A 13,700-nucleotide genomic window follows, 5' to 3' on the forward strand; every position below is an offset into this window, starting at 1 on the left:
CTGCAGCAAAACTAAAAATTAAGGGGCTGAGCGTCCAAGAGCATCTATCTAAAAAAGGCTTATTTCTCCCTTACAAATGAAGGTACTTCTTTGGAGGTTACTTAGTATCAATAAAAGTGAGCCTTCTCCCTTGATCAACGGTACAAAAAACATTAATCCAAGGGTAGAACAGGGATCCTTTGGTGCCTCTTGCCTTCCAGTCTGCGGACCTGAGGAAAAAGCCCAAGGAGGAATGTTGTTTAGCACAACGCGAATCACAGCGGTCCTGAAAATGAGCAGGACTGTAAAGGAGCGGGACTAAGGAGCATACAATGAAGACAAGCAAGGCCTCCTAGCCCCACAGCAGTCACGATGATGACAAACCCAGAGGACCCTCCTCCCCCCTCCCCGCTGAAGGTCTCAACACTCTCCAGGCCGCAAGAGTCCTCAGACGGGAGAGAAGCTGGTGAGGCGGGGAGTCGGCCGAGCAAAACACTCAGATAAGGAAGTCAGGGCCAGGAAGGCCACCTACTAGACCGGAGGATGAAGTTCAAATGAAGCTCACTTCATTCCACAACTTCATTTCACAACCATAAACGCGGCGGGCACTACAGCGCCCACAACGCACCGGGGCATCCCACGCGTGCGCAGGAAGCTCGGCTAGGAAAGGCCTACTACCAGGCCTGGCGGCGATTACAGGGGAAGAAGAAGGGATTTCAGAGATTTTTAATGGCGAAGCGGGCCAGAGGCGGCTTCTGAAGTTTCTGTTACATTCAGGAGACCTTGAAAAGAGACAGCGCAGATCTAGCTGCCAGCCACCCGGGAAAGGCCGCTAACTCCCGGATCACGTGGTGCGCATGCGCCAAGAGCCCACGCTTAAGTAATAACCGGGCTTTTCTGCCTGGCCTTTTGCGTAGGATTCGGGAAGGTTGGGGCGCCATCGCGAGGAGGATCATTTGTCTTTTTTTTTCCCCCCCAAGCTTGTTTTCTCACCTGTTTGCGTGACGGCCGTATCCGCAATACCTGTAGTACTGTAACCGCATTTTACGTCCCGGAAGGGACTTCCGCCCGCGTCCAAGATGGTCGTTGGGCGACGTTCCTGACGACTTCTGGGTTCGGCAGCGTCTGACGTAAGCGGCGGCGTCTGACGTATGGGCTGGTAGGGGGTGGAGCAGGCAACAAACAGCAAATGCAGGCCCACTGGAGCGGGAGTCAGCCATGGACTGGAAAGAAGCGCTTCGCCGGAGGCTAGCGACTCCCCGCAGGGATCCAAAGGGTGAGTTTGGGAGGGGCAGCCCTCTGGGGTGGGGAGGACGGAGAGGAGGAGCCAGCGGGAGCGGTAAAACCATTTCTGACTCTGTAAAACTGTTCTAGGGAGGCGGGAGTGGAATAGGCTCTACTGAAGAGAAGGGCTTGACTCGAACGCCCAGGGAAACGAAGGAACCCGAAGCTTAGTCGTAGCCCAAGACTTCCATGATCTCTGTCTAGACACGTGAGGAGTAACTGAGAACTCGGGCTCCAACAACTCTTGCACCGCACCAGGACCTGTAATGAATTCATTGATCTTCGGGGTGCTGCTTCTTGCTTTCAGGGTCTCCTTGTGTAGCCCACTCAGGCTTCCCAAATGCTTATTACATTGTTAGCGTCACGGATCGTACCCATTTGAGGTTTGGCAGCTCATTTTTCCTTGTCTCTTTTCTCTGCCTCCTTCACACCTGCCTGATAACTAACTTTTCCAGATCCACACTCATACTGCGGGCAGCTACAATTGGCTGGGGAGAACCCTAGTGAGTTGTCTAACTTTTAATCCATGTCCACTAGACTAAAATACATGGCCAAGTCCCATCTGTCACCTCCCAACCATAAGTATGTGTCCCCTCTGCCTCCACTGTTGGCTTTTACTTAAGAGCCCCTCTCCTCCAGGACCAGATCACATTTCCTTTATTATATTCACTGACTTCTCCACAGACTTTTCCTCTGTCTCTCTTATACATCATTAAATTTTCCTTCTCTACCAGAACACTACCATTAGCATCGACAAACAAATGGTAATATACCCTATCTTTTATAAAGTTGTTTGAGCCAGGCTACTTGTGGCTCAGGCCTGTAATCCTAGCTACTCAGGAGACTGAGATCTGAGGAATAGAGGTTCAAAGCCAGTCTGGGTAGGAAAGTCCATTAGACTCTTTTCTCCAGTAAACTGCTCAGAAAAAGCCAGAAGCACTGGGGTTCAAGTCATAGAATGCTAGTCTTGCACACAGAGAGGCTCTGGGACAGAGTTCAACCCTGAGTTCAAGTTTCAGCACCAAGGGAAAAAAAATAAAGTTATTTGATTCCGCATATCCCTCCTATATCTATATTTCTTTAACCCTTTATAGAAACTGTTATGAAGCCAAAAATGTGTAGCAAATTATCTTGGTTGTTGTAAAGCTGTTACCTCTTGTGTAACGGTTTGGGGGTGGGGTTTGTTTGTTTGTTTGTTTGTTTTTGGTTCATCATGGAGCAAAACTTACTGAAAGAGTAGTTGGTTAAACTGTACTTGTCCCTAATTCCTGCTTGTCAGGTATCATTAACTGACTTCTATATTACTAAATTCCATGATCAGTTGTCCTAATTTTACTTAGCTTTTCTTTTTCTTTTGTAATTCCCTCCTGTTAAGCCCAAGTCTCAAGACGACCACCAAAGACCACTGAGAGTCAGACGTTCTGAAATGCAAAAGCAAGGCTTTATTCAGGCGGGCTAGTTCCGGGCCTCTGTCCTACACTCCCTTACAGTGGGAGCCTAGGAGGAAGCCCTGAACAGTTTTTCTACAGGGCTTTTAAAGACAAAGGCTATAAATTTACATTAACACAGCAATTCAGCAATTCTGCCATTCAGCAATTAATTGGAGTGAGATAGGTAGGGGTTAGGGATGGTTCAAGGCAGTGGATGCTGAGGAACAGCTGTTTTCAAAGACTATAGATTAGGGACAGTTCAAGGCAGTGGATGCTGAGGAAGATTCCCACACCAGTAGAGTCCTAATTAGCTGTCTCAGGGTAGTTTTATGGTATGTTCCAGGAAACAAATGTCATCCCCTAAATTTAAATTCTGGTTAATTTTAACACAGACAGGTCAGTTCCTGGGACTTAATGGCACCACACCTCTGTTTCTTTAATTTATGTGCACTTTTGGGTCACTCACAGTTTACATAACCAACGAGACTGTTGCTGCTTCAGAATGGGGGCACTTTTTTAGCTCTTCACTCCCAGTTACACTGAGTCACAGTAAAGAAATTATAGATTTAGTCTAAGATTAAAAGTTAACATGTCGGCTGGGAGTTTGGCCTAGTGGTAGAGTGCTTGCCTAGCATGATGAAGACCCAGGTTCGATTCCCCCGTACCACATACATGGGGGAAAAAAAGCTGGAAGTGGTGCTGAGGCTCAAGTGGTAGAGTGCTAGCCTTGAGAAAGTCCAAGGACAGTGCTTAGGCCCTGAGCCCAAGCCCAGGACTGGCCAAAAAAAAAAAAAAAGTTAACATGTCAGCTGGATAAAGTGACTCACGCCTGTAATCCTAGCTATTCAGGAGGCTGAGATCTGAGGATCGAGGTTCAAAGCCAGCCCAGGCACAAAAGGACCTGAGACTTTTTTTTTTTTTTTTTGCCAGTCCTGGGCTTGAGCTCAGGGCCTGAGCACTGCCCTTGGACTTTCTCAAGGCTAGAGCTCTACCACTTGAGCCTCAGTACCACTTCCGGCTGTTTTTTCTATGTATGTGGTACCGAGGAATCGAACCCAGGTCTTCATGCATGCTAGGCAAACACTTTAACCACTAGGCCAAACTCCCAGCCCAGGACCTGAGACTCTTATCTCCAATTTAATCTCTAGAAAATGGGAAGTGAGGCTTGGCTCAAGGGTAGAGTGGTAGCCTTGAGCTGAAGAGCTCTGGGACAGTGCCCAGGCCAAGTTCAAGCCTTATGACTCATAAATAAATGAATGTTAACATTCAGGGGATCCGGAGTTTGGCCTAGTGGTAGAGTGCTTGCCTAGCATGCACAGAGACCTGGGTCCGATTTCTCAGTACCATATACATAGAAAAAGCCTGGAAGTGGTGCTGTGGCTCAAGTGGCAGAGCTCTATCCTTGAGAAAGTCCAAGGACAGTGCTAAAGCCCTGAGTTCAAGCTTCAGGACTGTCGAGAAAAAAAAAAAGGTTAACATGTCAAACTGTTTACTGTGGCTAACACCCATAATCTTGGCTACTCAGGAAGCTGAGATCTGGTTTTCTGAATCAAGACAGACAAATCCAAGATACTCACTAACCCTTAGTGAAGAAGCCCCAGTACCAGCATGTACACACACACACACACACACACACACACACACACACACACACACTGGAACATAAAACACTCATAAGTGGAATTCTGAGAGCAACTAGAAGCATGTGGAGTTTGGCCTACTAGTAGAGTGCTTGCCTAGCATGTGCAAAGACCTGGGTTCGATTCCTTAGTATCACATACATAGAAAAGTCAGCAATAGTGGCGTGGCTCAAGTGGTAGAATGCTAGTTTTGAGGAAAGCCCAAGGACAGTGCTTAGGTCCTGAGTTCAAGCCCCTGAAAGAAGTGAAGGTGGGTACCAGTGGCTCACGCCTGTAATCCTAGCTACTCAGGAGACTGAGAACTGAGGATCACAGCTCAAAGCCAGCCCAGAAACGAAAAGTCCACGAAACTCTTATCTCCAATTAACCACCAGAAAATGGGAAGTTGCGCTGTGGCTCAAGTGGTAGAGCACTAGCCTTGACTGAAGAGTTCAGGGACAGCCCCCAGGCCCAGAGTTCAAGCCCCATGAGCAACGAAAGAAAGAAATGAAATAAAAAAATTGAAAATCACAAAATTGAGTATCTCAGTGAGGCTGAAGTTGAAATACCACAGCAGTGAGGTTCTGAATAGCCAGATAGCCAGAGATCATTTAAAGAATATACTAGAACTTAAGATTCCAGGGGCCGGGAGTTTAGCTTAGTGGTAGAGTGCTTGCCTATCCTGTACCCAGGTTCATTTCCTTGGTACCACATACATAGAAAAAAGCAGGAAGCAGTGCTGTGGCTCAAGTGGTAGAGCTCTAGCCTTGAGAAAGACCAAAGGACAGTGCTTAGGCCCTGAGTTCAAGTCCAGGGACTGGCAAACAAACAAAAATTCCAGAAGAGCAGCAGATAAAGTCTGTGGTCTTGTCAGAGTCTCAGAATAGAGGGACACATGCCTTCTATATGCATGTTCATTCCTCCTAAGGAGGAATAGCTGGATAAGAGTAAGGTACCAACAACAGGCATTTTGGAGGGTAATAGAGCTCTGAGTTTTGAGCTTCAGACAGAGCGTTGTTTTTGTTGTTTTGTTTTTTTGCCCGTCCTGGGCTTGAATTCAGGGCCTGAGCACTGCCCTTGGACTTTCCTCAAGGCTATTGTTCTACCCTGAGCCACCATACCACTTCTGGCTTTTTCTATGTATGTAGTACTGAGGAATCGAACCTAGGTCTTCGTGTATGCTAGGCAGGCACTCTACCACAAGGCCAACCTCCCGGCTTTTGTGGGTTTTTTTAGAGGACTAATGAGGATGAGGCTGAAACTCCCTGAAGTTAGGGGCTGGGCTTGTTTTGCCCACTTCTCTACCTCAATGCATATAATATAGTACAGTGCTCTGGATACTAGATTCCCAGTACATTTTTTTTCAGTGCTTGGTATTGACCTCACAGCTTTGTGCATACTAAACAAGTACTGTTCTACTGACCCACACCCCTAGCCCCAGTAAGCATTTTTGATAGAATTAGTAATAGTCTATTGGTCTACATGAAGCAGAGACAAACCTTAGTGATAAACAGAAGTAGAGGGAGCATGCTGAATTACCAGTTCTCATTTTACGTACAAAAGTTAGAAGTTGAGTTGGATATGTTGGCCCTCATTTATAATCTGCTTTAATCCTGCCTAGTAGGGATGTGGAGGCCGGATGACAGTTTGAGGTCAGTCCAAGTAAGAGTTACTGAAACCCTATCTCAAGACAAAACACAAACAGAAGAGCTGAAGGCATGACTTAAGTGGTAGAGCACTTGCCTGGCCAAGCCTGAGGCCTATGATTCACTCCCCAATTTGGAGGGAAAATTAGTGATTGGAGGTGTAGGAGAAGCTCTTTCAGTGGAATGCTGTGGTTCCTGGTGTTTCAAGAAAGTTAATATGATATTCAATGTCCAAACATAATTTTGAGGACCTGTTTTGGCCCTGCAAGTATTTTAATATAATGTATAAGGAGACTGGAATAAGAATATTACTTGAATTTTGTTATTTTTCCCTTTAATTCATTTATTACCAGAAAAAAAAAGTGAACAAGAACTAAAAGATGAAGAAATGGATTTATTTACCAAATTCTACTCAGAATGGAAAGGTGGTAGAAAAAACACAAACGAATTCTATAAGACCATTCCCCGATTTTATTATAGGGTAAGTGAAGACTATTCATAAAATACAATTTCAAAAATGGGATTCAGGGCCGGGAGTTTGGCCTAGTGGTAGAGTGCTTGCCTACCATGCATGAAAACTCGGGTTTGATTCATCGGTTTCATATACATAGAATAAAAGCTGGAAGAGGTACTGTGGCTCAAGTGGTAGAGCTCTAGCCTTGAGAAAACCCAAGTAGTGTTCAGGCCCTGAGTTCAAAGCCCACACCTGGCAAAAAAAAAAAAAACCAGAAAAAAATGGGATCCAGAATTTGTAATTTACTGGCAATACTGGAGTTTGAACTCAGGGCTTTGTACTTGCTAGGCAGGTACCCTTACATCATGGCCCACACATCTGTCCCTTGAAATTTGTAGTTTTTTAAAATTTATTTTTCCAGTACTTGAGCACCCATGTGTGGACATACATACAGGAAAAATTATGGGAGCCAGTATAATACCTTATTCCTATAATCCTACCTACTCAGGAGGTAGAGATCAGGAGGATTGCAGTTTGTGGCCAGCCTGAGCAAAAAGTTACCAAGACTTTATCTATGATGCTGTGTGCCAGTGACATAGAAAATGTAAATAAACATTTCAGTCCAAGCTGACTTAGGCACCCTATCTGAAAAATGACTAAAAGCAAAAAGAGTTGGAGAAGTGACTTGAGTGGTCAAATGCCTGCCTCAACAAGTATAAGCCCTTAATTCAAATCCCAGTACTAAGAAAAAAAATTAAAATAAATATTTGAGATACTGGAAATACGTATCGCTCACAGTATATTTGACTAGTATGTATGAGGCCCTGGATTTTATCCATCTTCCTGCTAATTAATCATGGGCTTGACTATTAGCTTTTTTAGGACAGAAATCTGGCACTGGTATTTGCTGAAATCTTTATGGGTCTATATTTATTTACCTAATGTGAAGGTGAGGTACAAGAATTAATTTGGGGAAGTGTCATAAAATCATGTAGAATTCCACTGATCTAGTAGTCAAACATTCCCATGAAGACATTTATAATGTGTTTTTAGTTGCCAGCTGAAGATGAAGTCTTACTACAGAAATTAAGAGAGGAATCCCGAGCTGTCTTTCTACAAAGGAAAAGCAGAGAACTTTTAGATAATGAGGAATTACAGGTAAGAACCGAGCCATGTAGATGATGTATAGCCATAATTTCAACTACTTGAGAGCTTGAGATTGGAAGGATCATGGTAGAGAGCAGGCATGCAGAAAAAAACAAAACAAAACAAAACAAAAAACCACGTGAGACCTTTTTCAACCCGTAAAAACCTGGACATGGTGATTCATATCTGTTATCCCTCTGTATGAGAAGGGTAAATAGGCTTTCAAAGCAAAAGCAAGAACCCATTTGAAAAATAATAAAAGTAGAAAGGACTGGGGGCCATGGCTCAAGTAGTAAGAGTGTCTAAGGAACACAAGGCCCCAAATTCAAACCCTAGCACCTAAAAAAAAAAACTATGATGTAGTTGCTAACCATTTCTTTTTTGTGCTGCTTTTTTTGTGCAGGATCTCAGTTTGTCTACAAAGTTGGCTTTGCCTGAAATTACATCACCTCTTAGAGTAAAACAGGCACCTGCCAAAATCAGCTGCTGAACTTGCATGGGCTATATCCCCAAAAGTTAGTGTTGTTAGGCTTGATTTTGCTGAAGTCCCTAGATTATTCTAATATGGAGCCACGTTGAGAACCACTGTTGTGGCATCACATTCAAGAGGCTCAAATGCAGGCCCTATTGTATAACTTTAAGGCAGTGACTCAAAAGTAAAGACCAAAAATCCGGGCATGGTGGCTCACACTTGTAATCCTAGCTACTCAGGTGGCTGAGATCTGAAGTCCAAAGCTGGGCTGGAAGAGCTCAGGGACAGCACCCAGGCTCAGAGTTCAAGCCCCATGACCTACAAAAAAAAAAAGTAGAGACAATTGCCTCTACATGCACTACAGTGGCAGAATATTTGAAAAACTTAAAACTGTAATGTACAATAAGTGCTGATTTGGGGTTTTTTTTTTTTTTTTTTCTTTTGCCAGTCCTGGGGCTTGATCTCAGGGCCTGGGCACTATCCTTGGATACTTTCTGCTCAAGGCTAGCATTCTGCCACTTGAGCCACAGCAACACTTCCAGCTTTTTCTTTGTATATGGTATGAAGGAAATGAACGCAGGGCTTTGCGCGTGCTTAGGCAAGCACTCTACCATTAGGCTATGCTCTCGGCCTGCCAATAAGTGTGTTTTGTTTTGTTTTCTTTTTGGTTGGTTGTGGGGCTTGAACTCTGGGGCCTGGGTAGTATTGCTGAACTCTTCAGCTCAAAGCTACCACCCTATCCTTTGAGCCACAGCACCACTTCTGATTGTCTAGTGGTTAATTGGAGATAGGAATCTCACAGTCTTTAGTGCCCGGACTGGCACTGAGCTGAGATCCTCAGATCTCAGCCTCCTGAGTAGCCTACTGAGTAGCTTATTAGCATGCCTGGCTAATAAGTTATTTTTGTTGTTAGTAATCAAAAGGATAATAAGACATGAGACTGATCTTAATATCTTAACTATCAGACTATCCTTTTAATGTAAATAATGCATTGACCTACATTTAATTTTCTTAACTCTGTAATATTTTCATTTCTGTAACTATAGAACTTATGGTTTTTGCTGGATAAACACCAGACACCTCCTATGATTGGAGAGGAAGCAATGATTAATTATGAAAACTTTTTGAAGGTTGGAGAAAAGGCTGGACCAAAATGCAAGTAAGAATATTATAAAAGTATATTAAGCATTTTAAATATCTCAAATGTTAATAAAAATTAAAGTGGGGCCGGGGGCTCACCCTTGTAATCCAAGCTACTCAGGAGGCTGAGATCTGAGGATCAAGGTTCAAAGCCAGCCCAGGCACAAAAGGACCTGAGACTCTTATCTCCGGTTAACCTCTAAAAAATGGAAGTAGGGCTTGGCTCAAGGGTAGGGATGTAGCCTTGAGCTAAAGAAGTCAGGGACAGTACCCAAGCCCAGCGTTCAAGTCCCATGACCTACAAAATAAAAATTTAACTAGGAAGAGCCAGTGGAAGAATAACATGGGAATGGATATCATGTTCAAGAAGTAATGTACCCACTACCTGTAACACCTTTATACATCACTCCAACAATAAAATATGATTGAAAAAAATGAAGTAAGGGGGCCAGCAGTTTGGAATAGTAGTAGAGGGCTTACCTAGCTTGTATGAGGACCTGGGTTCGATTCCTTGATACCTCATATGTAGAAAAGCCAGACGTGGTGCTGTGGCTCAAGTGGTAGAATGCTAGCCTTGAGGAAAAGCCCAAGATCAGTGCTCAGGCCCTGAGTTCAAGCCCCAGGACTGGCAAGAAGAAAAGAAAAAAAAATTGAAGGGCTGGGAGTTTGGCCTAGTGGTAGAATGCCTGCCTAGCATGCATGAATACCCAGCTTCGATTCCTCAGTACCACATACATAGAAAAAGCTAGAAGTAGTACTGTGACTCAAGTGGTAGAGCCCTAAGCCTTGAGGAAAGCCCAAGGACAGTACTCAGGCCCTGTATTCAAACCCTAGGACTGACAAAAAAAAAAATTTTGACAAGAGTCAGTTTGGGTTGATGAAATTTAATAAGATGATTTATGGTAAAAAAAATGTTGGCAGGAAATGATTTGAAATGTGTCTATGTAGGTCAGATGCTTGTGGCTGATGCCTGTAATCCTAGCTAGTCAGGAGGCTGAGATCTGAGAATTATGGTTCAAAGCCAACTGAGACAGAAAAATCTGTGAGACTTATTATCTCCAATTAGTTAACAAAATAAAAGCCTAAAATGGAATTGTGGCTCAAGTGGTAGAGCACTTTGAGCTAACAAGTTTTAAGGATAGCTCCCAGACCTTCAGTTCAAGCCCCAGGACCTGCACCAATAAAAAAATAAATATTTTAAAATTAGGGCCATGAGCATGACCTAGTGGTAGAGTGCTTGCCTCACATGCATGAAGCCCTAGATTCTATTTCTCAGTACCAAATACACAGAAAAGACTGGAAGTGGTGCTGTGGCTCAAGTGGTAAAGTGCTAGCCTTGAAAAAGCCGAAGGACAGTGCCCAAGACTAGCAAAAAAACCTTTTTAATTATATACATACATATAATATAACGTTGGGCTGCAGTCATAGCACTGTGGAAGCTGAGGAAGGCCTGCTTAAGCTACATAGCATGACCCATCTCAAAAAAAATGAAAGAAAAAAACAAAAACAAAAGCCACATAGTTTAGTGACACATCAGATCTTCATTCTTCATACAGAAAAATGAGTAGCTGGGCTGGGTGACTCATGCCTGTAATCCTAGCTACTCAGGAGTCTGAGATCTGAGGACTGAGGTTCACAGCCAGCCCAGGCACTAAAATCCATGAGACTCTTGTCTCCAATTAACCACTAGAAAAAAGGAAGTGGCACTGTGGCATAAGGTAGCCTTGAGCTGAAAAGCTAAGGGACAACACCCAAGCCCAGAGTTCAAAGCCCCGTGATTGACAAAGAAGAAAAATAAGTAAATATGTATGACTTCATATTTCAACTTTTGAACTTCTCTTTAATTTTTTTCACTTTGCCTTTTATTTTGTGAATTTATGTTGATTGCTAATTTTCATGGAAATCATTTTTATATTATATTAGCAGATCATTTTCAATCTTTATTTCTTTTTCTTAGGCAATTTTTTACTGCAAAAGTCTTCGCTAAACTCCTTCATTCAGATTCATATGGAAGAATTTCCATCATGCAGTTCTTTAACTATGTCATGCGAAAAGGTAATTTATCTTTTAATTGTGCTTTAACTCCTGTCTAGAAATTAAGATTTTTTAATCTATGCTTTTATAGTATTTCTTTTATATGATATAACTGTTACAAGTACACACAGCATAATTTAGAATAATTTTACTAGTATGATTCTTTCATGAAAGTTAATTTTTATGTCACCAATAATATTACAAGTTGAGTTGTCTAGAAGAACAGTCTCACACCACAAGTATAGCATCAATTGACTTGGGGTTAAGAATAATGATCTGTAGAATATGAATATGGGCCATCTCCAACTAATATACTTGGCAGCAGTAATCAACCTCAGTGGAAAATAAAAGCCATTTCACTGAAGATGTAGAATGCTAGCTGTCTACTGCAATACCATATTTTTTATTTGAAACTTTTTTTCCATATATTTTTTATTGTAATTAGTAGAAGGGTTACATTATATTCACCAGATAGGTGCATTATTTCACAAACATTGATACCCTTTCTTATGTCTTGGTCCCCATTTCCCTCCCCCTACCCCCACTCCTCATCTTGTTTTCCCCCATTTCCTATCCTATTTCAAATAACCAAATAAGCATATATACAATATATCCGATAACAAGGTGAAATACTGTAACAATATGAGATAACCGAGGGACAGCAAAAGAGATGAGAGATAACATAGAACATTAAGGACAACAATCATTCATTATATGGCTTTTGTTTCTATATCCTAGAGATCCTTTCATTTAGCATCATACTGTATGGCCTTATGTATCTAGGTTTTGTTCTATTGTAAATCTCTGCTAGGAGAGCCCAAGGTTTCTACTGATTATGACAAATGAGGGAAACCATTGAGTCTATGTTCCTTTGAGTCTGGCTTACTTCACTTAATTTGATTTTTTCTGTCTTTCCATTTCCTTACAAATGGGGTGATGTCATTCTTTCTGACAGCAGCATAGAATTCCATTGTGTATAAATACCACATCTTGTTGATCCACTCATCAACTGAGGGGCATCTGGGTTAGTTCCATATCTTTGCTATGGTAAATAGTGCTGCAATGAACATTGTTATGCTACTGGATTTAGTATGTCCTTGTTTCTGGACAATTGGGTAAATGCCAAGTAGTGGAATTTTGGGGTCATAGTGGAGCTCTGTGTTTATTCTTTTGAAGAACTGCCACACTGCTTTCCATAGTGATTGAACAAGTTTGCACTCCCACCAACAGTGTAGTAGTGATCCCTCCAGACCATATCCCCTCCAGCATCTGTTATTAGATTTCTTGATCATGGCCATTCTAAGTGGAGTGAGGTAAAATCTTAGAGTTGTATTTTTTTTCTTTTATTAAAGAATTTATTAACATTGATTTTTACATCATATTTCAAATGACGTGTTTAACAAACAAGTATTCAAGAAGGGAATCTCTGGAATACCATATTTAACGGGTTAAGAACACTGTCCTTTACTCTTAGGTATCTGTCACTCAAAGATGTCCTTTGAACATTTAAAATACTATTTATCGAAACAAATTCCAGGAAATGGAAACATGGTTTGGTTTAGGTTTTGGGTTGTTTTTGATGTTTGTTTTGTTTGTCCTGGGGCTTGAACTCAGAGCCTGCGTATTTTCCCTGACCTTTTGCTTAGCTATTCAGGAGGCTGAGATCTAAGGATCACAGTTTGAAGCCAGCCCAGGCAGGAAAGTCTGTGAGACTGATACCTCCAATAAGCTACCAGAACAGCTGGAAGTAAAGCTGTATCTCAAGTGGTAGAACACTACTAGCCTTTAGCAAAAAGAAGCTCAGCTACAGTGCCCAGATACTGCTAAAGCCACAGGATCTGTGCCAAAAATATCCCCCAAATAAATAAAAATTTAAAAAGAACAGGGGCTGGGAGCTTGGCCTAGTGGTAGAGTACTTGCCTAGTATGCCTGAAGCCCTAGATTCGATTTCCTGGTACCACATAAACAGAAAATGGTGGAAGTTGTGTTGTGGCTTAAGTAGTAAAACAGTCTTGAGAAAACCCAAAGACAGTGAGTGCCCAGGTCCCGATTTCAAGTCCCAGGACTGGCAAAAAAAAAAAAAAAAAAAGAATAGGAGCCAGGTCTTTGATCTAGTCCTAGTGGTAGAGTGCTTGCCTAGCATGCATGGAGACCTAGATTGGATTCCTCGGTACCACATACATCAAAAAAAGCTAGAAATGGTGCTGTGGCTCAAGTGGTAGAGCTCTACCCTTGAGAAAGCCCAAGGATAGTGTTCCGACCCTGAGTTCAAGCCCCAGGACTGGCAAAAGAAAGGTGGGGGAGAGAGAGAGGAGGGGGAGGAGGGAGAAGAAGAATGGAGGGAGGGGAAGGGAGGGAGAGAGAAAAAAGTATCCTAAAGAGCATCAGTAATAATTGCTGAATGTATATCAGATTGAATAGGGTTGTTGGGTTGGCTGTAATCCAGAGCTTTTTAATCTTTTCATGTATTTGCTTAAAAAATAGATTGTAATAGTT

At 42.4% G+C, this 13,700-nt stretch overlaps 2 protein-coding genes across 4 annotated transcripts in view; one reads left to right on the plus strand and one right to left on the minus strand.

Annotated features, from left to right (window-relative positions):
• Positions 1 to 1,084, minus strand: part of Prorp (protein only RNase P catalytic subunit) — an 81,374-nt gene extending 80,290 nt beyond the window's left edge. For 2 of the 3 annotated variants that reach the window (XM_090345171.1, XM_090345168.1), the window contains exon 1: positions 973 to 1,063. Coding sequence is in view for 1 of the 3 variants with exons in the window: in XM_090345169.1 (XP_090201295.1) it covers positions 973 to 1,022 (50 nt within the window). In the remaining 2 variants the exon portion in view is untranslated. Of the gene's footprint in view, positions 1 to 972 lie in introns of all 3 variants that reach the window. The other variant, XM_090345169.1, reaches the window with a different exon arrangement.
• Positions 1,075 to 13,700, plus strand: part of Ppp2r3c (protein phosphatase 2 regulatory subunit B''gamma) — a 30,001-nt gene continuing 17,375 nt past the window's right edge. The window contains exons 1-5 of the mRNA XM_090345174.1: positions 1,075 to 1,255; positions 6,312 to 6,439; positions 7,466 to 7,570; positions 9,077 to 9,189; positions 11,128 to 11,225. Of these exons, the coding sequence (XP_090201300.1) occupies positions 1,198 to 1,255; positions 6,312 to 6,439; positions 7,466 to 7,570; positions 9,077 to 9,189; positions 11,128 to 11,225 (502 nt within the window). The 5' untranslated portion in view covers positions 1,075 to 1,197. The remainder of the gene's footprint in view (positions 1,256 to 6,311; positions 6,440 to 7,465; positions 7,571 to 9,076; positions 9,190 to 11,127; positions 11,226 to 13,700) is intronic.

The sequence above is a fragment of the Megascapheus bottae genome, chromosome 14 (assembly GCF_031878675.1).
Source record: "Megascapheus bottae isolate mThoBot1 chromosome 14, mThoBot2.hap1, whole genome shotgun sequence".
NCBI classification, from domain to species: domain Eukaryota; kingdom Metazoa; phylum Chordata; class Mammalia; order Rodentia; family Geomyidae; genus Megascapheus; species Megascapheus bottae.